The sequence below is a fragment of the Rissa tridactyla genome, chromosome 1 (assembly GCF_028500815.1).
Source record: "Rissa tridactyla isolate bRisTri1 chromosome 1, bRisTri1.patW.cur.20221130, whole genome shotgun sequence".
Lineage (NCBI taxonomy): Eukaryota > Metazoa > Chordata > Aves > Charadriiformes > Laridae > Rissa > Rissa tridactyla.
Genome location: NC_071466.1, coordinates 161,755,449 through 161,769,077, shown reverse-complemented (window position 1 = coordinate 161,769,077; position 13,629 = coordinate 161,755,449). Strand labels below are relative to the sequence as shown.

The following is a 13,629-nucleotide window of genomic DNA, read 5'->3' as shown; positions in this document are numbered from 1 at the left end:
GCTCTGCAGTTCTTTCCGAGGCATTCAGCGCTCTCCAATTGATTCCAGATGTGCTCTCCCCTTCCCAGCTCTTTCTCCCTTTCCTCCTCCTCCTGCGCTGGCAGCGGAGGCAGGGCTGCTTTTTCCCTGTGAGTTGCTGGAATTAGTGCAGGCAGGCGGGATGACTTTCCTGCTGGGCACTGAAATTGGGGGAATTGAAGGGGCCTGTGTCAGTGCTGTACAACTGGAGCTGCCTGACGGAGCTCTGAGGTTTGTCCCTCCTCCAGGAGCCAAGTCAGCTCAGCGCAGCACCTCTGCATGGCTCAGTGCCGCCTTCGGCTCATTCCCCTCACAGCAGCGGAGAGAGGGACAGGGAAGCCTGATGCCTAAAGTGATCTTCAAAATCCTTCCTGGAAGAGCGCTGGCCATATAGAGAGATCTGGAAGAGTCTATTACAGATAGCTGTGTCACATAGTAAGGGCTTTGAAAAATTCCTGTAACTAAAGTAGATACAAATCTTTCTAAGGCACTGAACGAGCTTCACGAGGATTTAAACATTCAGGAAAGCAGTTTGAATTCTTTAGGTTGCAGGAATAACTCTCCACACTCACTGAGATTTGGTGATGTGCTTGCAGATACAGAGTGATAGTTCACTCGCAGAGCAGGGACATGGGATGAAAAATTACTTATCAGTCCAGCTCAGGTACCTGGTTGGAGTTGGAGAAACAAATACTGGTTTTTAGAAACACAACGTCACCTGGAGAGCTACCATCTTCCTTGAAACAAAGCTGTCTCAAGAAAGCAATCTGACTGCAGAATTAGCTGAGGTGACAGTAGCTGTGACACGACCCTGACAGCCTGGTCAAGAGTTACCACAGCACCAGGTGGGATTTTCTTCCCTGTTAAATTCCATGTTCTGCAGTCCTTCTTTCACTGAGTAGCACCAGGAACCACTGGTTAGCTGTTGTTTGCTTTAGTGGCCAGCCCAGCCCAAACTGTGACAGGAGTAAGGCAGAAAACCAACACAGGCAGGTCCTCTGTGCCATCTTAGAGTTATGTACACGAGTGCCCAGATGCCCTGATGGAACCGTGGACCACTCCTGAAAGAGCAGTTACCATGTTCCTTCCCCACCACTGGCCTCTGGTTCCTGCTGCCTCCCTGCGTGAGGATCTGCAATCATGCAACTATGAGTGTGATCAGCTTGCTAATCCGCTGAAAAGCTAATCGCGGTTAGCTTGGATTAAACATATGTGACACATCTGCAGCACACTGCTTCTTAGCTATGATTCATTTGAATTCTGGTCCAAAAGAAGAAACTTAACCCTCTTCGCCCGAGAGTAAAGTAATCTCACTTGTGTGGGAGATGCTTCTGCCACTCTGTGTGCCTGCTGGATTAATGTATGACTAGATTCGTAATATTTTGAGGCTTAATTTTCATATTGATTTGGTGAAAGCTAGTCATTTTATGGAAATCTTTTTTCCCAAGAACATTTGACTATGAATGTGAAGTGGAAAATATTCACTTGGAATATTGCAGAGTTGGGAAGAACAGAGCCAGGCTAGGTGCTAAAGGACCGACCTGGAACAAAAAATTGAGCCTGAGCCTTTCTCTTACTTGCTGGCTTTGCTGCTTGAGGACACATCCATCCTGGTGACTTTTTCCTTTGTTCCAGACCCCCACCCCCTTCTCCCCAATAATTCTCAGAGGTAGTTTCATTCCTAATATGGAATGGAAACAGATGTTGAGACCTCGATGTCGTCTCTTGAAGCACAATTCTCTTTCTAATCAACCCCAGAGCGTGTGAATTGATTGAAAGCGTTTGGTGGGAATGCCTTCATGCCAGTAATGTTTAACTGGTTTTTTTGGAAGGGGGAATAATGTAGATTTCAGGAGCAGAAAATAAGCGCTTTTTTAAAAACTGAAAAGCGTGTTTCAGGCTGGTAAGTAGATGTGGCTCTGGGCCTTCCTTATTAATGTTGCGTTAACTCTAAAGCTTTGTCTGTATCCAACAGGAAGCCTCCTTGCAGGTTGCCCACGGGCTTCTTAATTAAGCATGTACGCGCTCAGCACCGAGAGCCTGCGTTTGTGCATTGGGATAGGGCAAAAGTTTGGCCATTACTGGAAATAATGACAGCATGGGGATGAGTGAGTGCTTCCTGTGTATAAGACTAAGATAAGACTATAATTTTCTTTCATCCTTTCCTACAAAAGAGGGGCTTGAACTTCCCCATACAGTTATGAAATGCATTAAAAAAAAAAAAAGGCCAGCTGTTTTATTTTACAGAACAGTTTTTGGTGGCCTGGAATGATAGAGTGTATATTGGAAGATAACTTTTTCTTCCCTTGCTTTTACATATCTAGGAGAAGGAAAGGCAAGATTATCTAATCTAGTGCAAGCTTGCACCGGGAAGTTGAAGAAAACATGCCTTTAAATGGTTAGCTAGGTGCAAGCTGGAGTGCAGGCATCTTTTTTTTTTTTCTTTTTTTTTTTTTTTCTTCCCTTTCCTGGTGGAAGATTAGCTTGTTTAGGCTGAAGTTAACCCAGTGCAAAAAGCATTTCCTAAAATGATTACGTCTGATTTACATTAAAAAAAAAAAAAAGCATACATATAAACTTTCCTCTGTTTAACAAAACTAGCGTAAAACTCCACCAAACTTTTGCAAAACTACCTATAGGTAGAGGACTTGTTTTGGGAGGATTCATGGGGAATTGCTCTTGTGCCCATGGTAGGAGAGTCAAAATCCAGCATCCTTTTTTGTTACCCCAATATGTCATATATTGAATGAAGATCAAGCTCCAGACGTGCAGATGAAATACAAAACCTCTTATTACTGTGATCCTCTTCAAGGTGCTTTTATAATCAACCCACATCAAGAAAAAGAGTGTTGATTTTATCAGTCTGGGTCGCCAGACAGACAGACATGCCAGTCTCCCTCTCTGTAGAAACAGAAATGCCTTTGTAGTATGGCCTGTGGGTGTCAGGTTAGGGTCACACACCCCTCTGAATCCAGGAAAAGGTTTGTTCAAAGATGAAGAATATGAGAAGGTGGTTATATGCTTTGTATATCCTTTTCAGAGAATCACAGAATGGCTCGGGTTAGAAGGGACCTTAAAGATCATCTAGTTCTAACCTCTAAACTTCCTTTCCATAGGCTTTTTACCCATTGTTCCATTTGGAAACTAATTAGTAAAGAAGCAGCCATGATGTAGAAATTATTATTGCTGCATTTTGGCTTAAAGAGCTTGTATGATGTTCGTTGGCACCTGAGGGTTTGCATGGTCAAGTCACTGTTTTGGCATGATGGAGGAGCTGGAAAGCCATCGCTTTATCATCCCATACATTACTTCGGCTTGTGTTTGAGTATCTTGATGACCCTAAAAAGCAAAAGTACAATTTCGAAAATCAAGGCTTAGGTTCTACATGCCATGAGAGCTACTGATGTCGGTTGGGGTTTATCTCTGGTGTAATGTCCCAGCCCATGGTTTTCTGGAAGGGATAATGCTCAAGTTCCTGGTGGGTCTTTCAGAGTCCATCATGCTGCTTTGTAACCATTCCCGTTTGCAAAGAAATTGTTTGCTGATATGTTTGTTATCAGCGGGCAAATTGTGGGATTGCCTGGGGAGGGGGTTAACACGTGCTGGAGACTGCAGCTCCCCGGCAGCCTCAGCTCATCCAAGTGCTGGTGCCCATGGCCCTTCCCTCCCCATCTTCTCCACCCCCTCTCCTTTCTGGCTCCAGTTCTCTTCAACTTCTTGCCAAGCCGTTTCAGCACTCTTAACTGGGAACAAAACTAACCTGACAACAAAAAGCAAGCAGTTGGTTTTTTTGTTTTTTTTTTTCCTGGGATCTGTGCTGCAAAGGCTCAGCGGAGCCAGATGGAGCACTGTGGCTGGCAGGGGAGAGAGGGCAGGAGTGCACAGCTGGAGGTGGGACGGCGGCAGCTGCAGCCAGAGTCCTTCTGGAGCCACAGCCAAGAGCGAGTCCCACCAGGGCTCCTGCTGGAGGAGCACTGGGAGGGGAGGCTGTGTTGGAAGGGGCTGGGAAAGGGAGCTTGCTAGCAACCTTAATTTGTCTTCAGCTGTGAGAAGTGGGGGGAACTCAGCCCATGTTCCTTATTATTATTATTATTATTCTCTTGCTCCTGGGCAGCAGCGTTGTGTGGTTCACTCTTTCTCTCTTGTCTGCATACAACCGGGGAGCAGTGCTTGGCTGCTTCTGCCGGAGCCACGTGTCACATTTGCCTCCCCGACAGGAGGCTGTGACCTGGGTTGGAGGAGGGATGGTGCGGTCCTTGCATCTCCCTCCCTCAGAAGGATCCCTTTCCCATGGAGAGCTGAGAGCAGTGGCTCCAGGTTGAACGATTGTGCCAGGCTCTTCAGATCAGAGTTGCAAACGTTTTTGCTGTTTACAAAAGGGATTAGGTTAGCGCAGAGAGCAAATAGTCGTAGCCTGGAACACACTGGTCTTCACAAACAGGTTAATTACCTCTGTTAGCTGCAAGTCGGTTGGCTCCAGGTTTCATAAAATGAGTTCAGTGGAGGCACATCTATTAGAAACCCCATTCCGCTAATAGGCGTATACTTGCATCTATCCCAATGATTTGGGGGTTACCAGAGTGAAAAGGTATATTTAAGAGATTATTTGATGTTTACATGCTGTAGCATTTCTCTGCACCTTTCTCTGATGCTTATGACTCGCAGTAGGGCTATGGACAGCACAGGCTGTTTACCTCATGGCAGTTTGTGTGGAAATGTCTATACAGAAATTGTACCAGTTTAGCTTTACCAGGATTATAATTTTTATTTGGTTGGTTTTGCTTTAATATCTATGCATATTATGGCATACCAGTGCAGAAGGAATCTGGAGCTGCATTGCTATAAGGCTCCTTTCTTACCCCTATAATTACACCCATTTCTCTAATGAGCAAAACAAAACCATCCCTTCACAAAATAGACTGATCTTTGACAGTTTTATGGAAGTAGGAGGCCTTTGTGTGTGTTTCTGGTGTTCGCTCTTGGCGCTCCTGTACCGTGATCTTGGATCACCACCTGCTGTCTGCTGCAAGAATTCATCCTACGTCGCATTTGCTGAACCATGTTGCTCCTTGCTGAGATGTTGTCCCCAGCTCCCACCCTTCTGCAAGGTCCCCCTGCATGCGGTTACTTACCGTTCCTCAGCTTAGCTTGGAGCTACAAAGTTTGTTAATTAAGTTAAAGCTGCACAAACTCTCAGAAATGTGTCCCCATTAGGGATTTTTCATGGGTTTAGCTAATTTGTTTTTTAAACAAAATGTGGCATGGGTTTGGACTAAGCTGTTTAGGCAAAACCCTGACCTAAGGAAGGAAGTTGGCACCTGCAAGGACATGGCTAGACCTTTCTAAGGCTGAGAAAAGGGTCCCGAAAGGAGAGCCCAGACAGCTATCCTGTATCCCTCCTGTGCCCTCAGGGCTTGGGTGCTGTCAGCATTTTGCAAGAGGGAAGCTGCTTTGAATTCCTACCTGATGTGGATGAATGATTTTTGTGGGAGCAGAGCAACAGAATGAATAGAAAACATAGGAATTGTTGGTTTTCTTTGAACTGCAGGTTACCATATACTGTACTTAAGTTTTTTCCTTTTTTTTTTAAGGAGTGTATGTTTACACTTCAGTTGCACTGAACAGCCTTTCCCAGTTTGGTGAGCATGGGATGACAGCTAGCATGGGTCAATGCGTGGCAGCACAAACTCCAGGAAGGATTAGGTTAACCTGGAACTGATGAAACTACTTCTGCAGCCAAATGTTGCTCAAGTTCCACTGCTGGAGACTGCCAGCCATCCTGCACTGTGGCTGAGAGAAGCGTCTATCTGCTCCTGAACATTACTTAAGATTTATTTCATGCCATCATACAAGTTGAAGATGGCAGTAGTTTTTGTGGGGAGCTGCAGCTGGGCTTTCCTAGTCCTGTGAAGGCATCCTTGCAGGTGTTTGAGCATGGTGACTACTCCTGGACATATCCATCTCAGTCCGTTGTTGCATTTGAGTCAATGTTTAAGAGAATTTCGTGAGCCAAAACAGGCAGGACTGGCAGTGCAGTGAGGTATGTTGTCAAGACTGGATAGACAAAATACTTTCAGCTGAGGCTTTCCTCCTATCTACATACCTTCACCAGGAAGTTTGGGGGTTTCTCCATGGTCTTTGTACCACCTGAGCAGTGGGAAAAGCAGTGCCTCTTACTGTAGGATTAGAAGTAGGGAAAGGAGTGGGTTAGAAGTTGGAAAAGGAGTTCAGGTTCTACGTTTGAAGATAAATGGGATATTTTTTTTTCTGTGTTAGTTCTTGAAAATATGAAGTGTTGTGTAAATGTTGAAATTTGGTAGAATAACAGAAGAGGTAGAATCTCCTCTGGGTTTGGAGGATATCAGTATGCCGTGAAACCTGCAGAGATCTCATCGGGAGTCCTTTTCTGTAGACGCTAGTGGAAACAGAAGAAAAGTAATTCTAAAGCATCAAAGGAAATTAAAATTACCAAAAAAAATTCAGACGGGAAATGCGTACATAATCATATCAAGAGAAAAATAACTTGAGATACAGATACTCGGTGGGATGATGAAACCTGGACAAGCGTAATGGTGATAGATGTACAGATAACCTGAGACATTAAATTAAGAATACATTTGTAATAAAAGATAGGATTTATACATGTTAGTGCGATTAAGGAAAGAAAAAAAAAAGGGGGGGGGAGTGACAGTGGTATTAAAACCATTTCATTCTGCACCAGAAATACTGTATTTGAAAATCTTAGGAAGGTCAGAGAGAAGTAATAAATAAAGTTACCAGGATATTTTGGTGGTGTGATTAAGCTCAAAATAAACATGTATTATCAACACACCACAAGCAACAGAAGAGAGAGAGAGCATTTTTTGTCCTTCAAACATTTGTAGATAATTGAAGAAGGGAGAGAAAATATTTAAAAGGTTGAAATGTGTTTAAACTAGAAGGAACAGTATTAACTCGGGGTAAAAACATTGAAAATAAGATTATATAAGATTTATGGGCTGGCATTTTAAGTAGTTGAAGAGTGAGATTAAACAAAACACTGGAGTATGTCCTTTGGGGAGCAGCCCTGCACCGTTGAGAGGACGGCAAAATAGGTTTTGTTTGTGGCTAATTAGCATTCTCTTCCTTCTATCTGGGCTACTGCTGGCTTCTAAATCTAGCTTGTTCTAAGAAAATTGGAAATAGTTTCTGCTACTGCATCTTTCCTGGGGTTACTCTACCAATTTTTGAAATTTGAATTAAAAAAAAAGAAATCAGTTTCATATATAGCTCCTATTTTAAACCCAAGAAAGGGGCAGACAACGTGTGCTGTATGGAAGCACACAGACAATTGGAGCTAATTAAATATTGTATGCAAAAGAGCTTGGAAAGGAGGCAGTATGCAGACAGAGTGGAGCTGTCGTGACCGGGGATAAGTAGTCTGAGTAGGTGAGCGCTGGACTTGCTGATACCTGCTTTGCAGTGGGGTAGCCGTCGTTCAGGCTCTCCTCCCTCCCGTTTGTAAAACTTGCCCTGCAGATCTTGATGATGGTGTAGGTTGAGTCAGACACTCCTTGCTTTGAAGCTGAGAATGGCAAAGTGTGTGAGCAGAAGTGGAGGGCTGGTGGAGCTGCCCTCCTTTTGTGTGTGTGGGGGAAACCCACCCCTGTCCTGCTTTCGGAAAATGTGCTCGGAGTGTGAAAATCCGCCGCAGAGCTGCTAGCACGCGATGCAGGGCTGCAGCGGCTCAGGGGAGTACGTGCAAGGAACTGAGCACTGGCCATTGCTGGCACGCTTGCCTGAATTTTTTTTTTTCTCAGATAAGGCTGCGGAGTTTTGTGTTTCTGCAGGCAGCGAGGCTTTGCCGTGGCTTGGACTTTAGTTAATGAAACTGTCCGTCGTTTGGTGCGCGCCGAGGCTGCAGCTCGGCTCTGCTAAGTGGTATTGAATTGCCCTTCCCTCTCCTTCTCCCCAGTTGCAGGAGCGCGTGGCCACGTGGCCCCCAGGGGAGGCAGACCAGATAGTCTAATGTCAGAGCAAATTTGGGATTCAGCCAGTGTCTGAATGACCCGGTGCTGGCTGGAGGTGCGCTGCATTTATCATTGTTTCCTTCGCCCGGAAGGGAAAGCTGCAGGTAGGCTGATAAAAGGGACTGAAAGGTTTGTCCAGCTTCACTGGAGGTCCGTCAGCCCCTGCACGCTCTCTGCTGAAAGGCTGCTTGGTAATTCCCCCTCTGCCTTTCCTATCTGCAGGATAAGGTCTGCTTCTCTTTTACTCCATTGATTTAAGCATGCTGGTGTCAGAATAGGCTCGAGCACCTCTGGGCTTTGTGGGGGAGGACCCAGGGCTGGAACAGCAGCCAAAATTTAAAATCAGGATTAGTCTGTTGACACACACATAAATCAAACAGCCCTCCTATCATAAATCTTTTCCATGGATATTTTTTTTTTTTTTTTTTTTTTTTTTCTGCGGCAGTGGAAGCGGTGGGAGCAGTGCAGCAGCCTGGGCTTCCCAGGGTTGGGTTTCAATGTCAAGGCTGTTCTCCTTCGCCCCAAGTGGCTGAATGCAGCTCCCTGCTCCCCCTGCGGTGAGATCCCTGCAGTGACTGCAGGGCTGCATGCTTTCATGTTTGCTTCAGGTGGTTTTCGGGCATGGTGGGGTAGGTTTTTTACTGTCTTTTGGGGATATTTTTTGCATGGTCAGCTGTCTGTTTCTGAGTCATCTGGTTGGTGTCAACTACATCTAAGGCAGTGCGAAAAGCTGCTAAAAAGTCCACTGTCGTAGCATAGGGGTCTCCGTGGGATACCCTGAGCTGAGGGAAGAGTGGGTAATTAATGCCTCGTGTGATGGTAGTGATGCTCGGGACTGGGGAGAGAGTGAGTATGCTCCAGGCTTGTGTTCTCAACTCAGGTCTCACAGCTCTTTGGCGTCTTCTGCACAGTTAGCGCAAAGCAAATGGGATATTCCAGCAACTGGTACCTGAGCACCCATGCTCTGTACTCAGTGCTGCTGGAGCAAAGGAGGGGGCTGCTGCACAGATCAGTTATAAAATGAGTACTTCTTTTCTCTTGCTGTAACGCAACAGAGGAATGTGCTCTGAACTGCACTATGTGCTTGCTTGTGAGCAGAGCCATGAGGATCAGGCTGGAGGAGATGGACCCAGATATGGTACTTCTAGGCATTTTAAAGGACCCTGGTTTTCTATGTTTCCAGCTCTGTTCCAGTGTTTCAATGCCTCTTCCCCCTTCCAAAATAATGCCTTACTGTGCGTAAAGTCTTGTGTGAGATTACAGGGGTATGCAATTTGCAAACCCCATAATTTGTTCTACATATGCCACCCAGTAGCAAAAAAGTTGCCCAAAAAAGAACAGGAAAACAGTGTCATGGCTCAGAGGAGCAAGGCAGGCTCTTTTTGATAGTGAGTAGAAGACTGTGCAATCTTATGGTGATGGTGGGTGGGATATTGACATGAACGTGTGTGTATGTCATTTCACAGGCTGATGTTTTGATCCATCTTCTGTAGTATAAAGCTATTTTCTCCTTTTCCCTTTCTTCAGGGTAACCAGGAGCCAGCAGCAACTCCTGATGCAATGGTGCAGCCATTCACCACAATCCCATTTCCGCCACCCCCACAGAACGGGATTCCCACAGAGTATGGGGTGCCACACACTCAGGACTATGCAGGCCAGACCAGCGAGCACAATCTGACGCTCTACGGAAGCACGCAGCCACATGGAGAGCAGAGCACGAACACGGCCAGCACGCAGAACGGATCTCTTGCAGTAAGTGCAGAAGGGTGCACAGCCAGGGGAAGCAGCACTGTGCTTTGGGAAAAAGCAGCCATTGATTAGGTTGCTGACTGTTTCGTAATTATACAGCAAATATCAGTGGTAGACCTGAAAAGGAGGGAATTATAAACAAAACAGAGCTTCTGACCTTCCATTACTAGGTTCCTGCTTCTCCCCGTGTGCGTGTTCCTCTCGTAAATAGGTGTCTGCAAAGAACAGTAGTACTTGGGATCATGGTGCATTGTCTGAAGACAGTCCTTTACAAAAGTGTTAATTACCTTGTGTTAATTGGCGAACAGTTCAAATGAAAGTGATGGAGGCAAATTCTGGAACTACAAAGGATTAGGGTGAGAATATGCATTGTAGGTGTAATCCCAATGTGGTTTTGCTTTCAGGAAGCTAGCAGAGTAGAAAAATACTTTTCTTTGACTTTCTGAAGATGGCAGGGAGCTTCAGAGGGCAAAGATAGGAGAGGACCTCTTAGCTACTGGGCATCCATTTGCCAGACGAAGATTTTCACCTTCTTATATTTTTTGCATTCTTCTTCCCATGGCCTGGAACTGGCACTGGGCAACATGCTGGCAGATTATCCCAGGAAAAGCTTTATCCACCCCTTAAGCCACTTGTTAAGACTTAACTTCCTAATAAAGAGCCTTATGGTGAGAGCCTTCGGTGCTCAGGGGCGGATTTAATCTGTTAATGCTTTCAGTTTTACTTGTAGTTGGGTGTTTGGCTCGTAGAGATTGTTTTTTCCCCTGCAAGTACTGAGTGAATTCAATGCCAATGATTGGAAGAACTGATAGTGCCAGCTCAAGTGTGCATGGTTCCTGGCGTGTGCCTGTGCCCCTTCTGCAGTGGGCAGCGGCTGCACGGTTGACACTGCTGGTTATGACTTTGATAAGATATCTTTGAGTTCATCCTGAGAATGCCGCGACTTCAGCAGCTTGAAGAAGAAAAAGAGTACAAACCCTCTAAAGTGCATTCATAGTGCGGAAAGGGAACTTCAGGCGCCTTTCTCAGCGAACACGAATGTGGATGAGAACACGCTGGAAATAAAACTTAGAGCTGGTGCAGTGTGCAGAAATGCAAGTCATCATTTTAGTACCAGATTGTCCAATGTCCTTCCAACCAGTAAGATCTGGGCTGCCCGTCTCCAGCAAATAGCTATCTCGAGCACTGCCAGTTGGATGGGAAAGCTGGAAACGGGGGGAATAAAACAGGGCAGTGGCTTTCCCCATGTATTTTTGCTCTTCCCATCCTTGCCCAGAGCTCAAGAGCATTTCTTTTTAATGGAAATGATGCGAGCCTTGACCTTGGATGTAAGCTCTTGCCAACCCTCCTGCTCCTCTTCCATATTAGGAGCCATCTCCACTGCGCTGCAGGGCCGAGCTCTGTGTTTCATCAACTAATGCCGGCTCCGGGGAGCCCACAGCATGCAGGGAGGCTGGCTAGCCTGCGAGGAGGGACTGGGAGCCCATCTGTGCGGGAGGGAGCGTTGCTGGGAGACTGCTGGGAGGCAGCCGTGTTGCCAGGAGGCTGCGGAGGGAGCCTGACTGGCAGGGGTTATCTGAGAAACAGGCTGAATAACACGTAGTGCTTGTACTGGCTGTTGGGAACAGGTGGGCACGTCTGGTCTGACCATTTGACGTGGTTAAAGATGTGCGAGCCGAGTGTGCCGAGTTGGGCTTGCAGACTGTAGCTAGCCAGGAAAGGGTAAGGGTGCAGATGAGCGTGTTGCTGCTGCTGCCATGGCTGGGACTGATCAAACCCAGAGGATCCCAGATGGTGGCACATGAAGAAATCCAGGGGGAGGGGGAAGGCGCCTCAGCCAAGGGCTTTTCACATGCCAGACTTTCACATGCACAAGGTCCTGGATCTTCTGTGTCCCTTTATCTTTCTGTTTAAGGCTCCTTCTGTATAAAGTTATTTTGATTCTGTGGGGTGCCTTTGGGATGTAATTGCTTGTAACTTTTCTCCTTCTCAGTATGCTGATTAATGATGAAGGAACTGGGGGAAGGAAGAACGCGCAGTAGTTACTCAAGCTAAAGCATGCTGTTAAAATATATCAAAACGGGTTGGTTATTTCACCTTGAACATCTACAGCTAACATCAGGCATCTTGTCCATCACATACACTGCTTATTACTAGTTTCACATACACATTCAATCCGTGTGGACTAGGCTGCTGTGCTTTAAGGGATCTTTTCCTTTCACCATTTTGTTGTCTTGCTCAAACAAAAGTCGTCGCGGGTGATATGTGATCCTTCCCTCCCATTATTGTGACTGACAAGCGCAGCTGCTGTCGTGTGTGAAGGCGATACCCCAGACCAAACAGCCGGCAGATTTTTTAGCTGCTGACTTAAAGCCTGTGCTTCCATGGGATGATTCAGAAATTCCTTCAGCCAGACAGATAAGGTCTCTCCTTGTTTTTAAGAACAAGGCCTGTGCTTGGCCCAGTTGGCAGGACAGAGCAAGATAGCGAAAAGTGTGCTCAAATCGCGGGGATTTCCTGCTTTTCAGGCTGGTAGCCTTTAGGACAATTGCAAAAGTAACAAAGAATGTGGGGTGACATAAAGATCCCTCATGGAAAGGGGAGTTTCGTCTGATTGGTAAGATGTTATCCAGCAATGTAATGGTCTGTAGTGGGGTCCCTAACACACTGGGTGGGAGTACCTTTTCATAGAAACGTGGCAGATTCTGGCGGGCAAGTCAGACGAAATGATTTGAGATTAGTGGGGCTGAGTTAATAGACAGTGATCTGGAAGCATAAGGTCAAACATCAGCAGTGAACTTAAGTAAAATAAACTTTGAGAGTCAAAGTCCATGCCTTCCTACGCAGTCTAAAAGCCCCGAGCAGAGAGGCATGACTGGTTGGTGTCATCAACTAAGGATGAGCTTAGTTCTGGAGGTCTGAGTGTGGTGGAAAGCATTCAAAGCTCTTGGAGCAAGGACATGGAAAAGAAATTGGCACAATAGGTGGTGTAATACAAACAGCTTAATATTTTGGAATCTTTTTTTATTTTAGGATCAAGCCTCATCTGTGGGGCTTTGTTTCTTGCCTAGCATGTGGGTCTCCCGGTCTTCATCTCCAAGCATCTGTCCTTTCTCTTGATACTGTCCCAAAGCACAGCTGAAAGACCTGGATTATAAATAGACTGAGGTACCAGACCATATTTGGCCTACTCGGTCTGCCTGTTGCAGCCTGTCTCTTAAACTGTTGACACTTTGCATTTCACTTCTTATGGTGCTAGGTCGCCTGGTTTCTTCCCCCTTCCCCCTTCCTTCTTGGTTTACATTAGTGCGCTTATCCCTAATGGAGACACCCAGCACAGATAGCTGCAAGTGGAGATGCTAATTAATGGCTGCAGTACCTCTGGCAGCTGAGCTGATCTAAAGATTCACTGCTGTCAGGAAGGAGAGATCTGGCTCCAAGCGCAAACTCCCACTCGTATTTACTGGCTCTGGCGTTCCTTACGTGAGCCATTTTAATTCACTGACCTGGCAGAAAGCTGTCCAATTCTTTTGCTGGGTTAATGAATTAGAGCAGCTCTTGAAGGGATCCAGCAAATGCTGTTGTTGCAAGGTAAGTGTATGGAGTGCATGGCCAGAAGCCGAGAGCAATTGTCAGCTCGCTGCATCTCCTGGTGCTCTACCCACGGAGGGAGATTAATCATCCGCTGAACTAAAAAAGCTTGCTTGATAGTAAATGCAATGCACTTAATACTGTGAGCTGATTATTCAACTCATTTCTCTTGTTAATGTCAGAGGGAAGAATTTGTATGTCTGTATAAATTACGGAATGCAGCTGGAGGTACAGAAGTAGAGGAATGAGTTTATGTAAATTA

General features: G+C 45.9%; 1 protein-coding gene across 21 annotated transcripts in view; it reads left to right on the top strand.

The window, feature by feature from the left end:
* Positions 1 to 13,629, top strand: part of RBFOX2 (RNA binding fox-1 homolog 2) — a 175,623-nt gene that overhangs the window by 103,769 nt on the left and 58,225 nt on the right. For all 21 annotated transcript variants that reach the window (XR_008463403.1, XR_008463431.1, XR_008463413.1 and 18 more), the window contains one exon: positions 9,555 to 9,779. Coding sequence is in view for 10 of the 21 variants with exons in the window: in XM_054182526.1 (XP_054038501.1) it covers positions 9,555 to 9,779 (225 nt within the window). In the remaining 11 variants the exon portion in view is untranslated. The remainder of the gene's footprint in view (positions 1 to 9,554; positions 9,780 to 13,629) is intronic.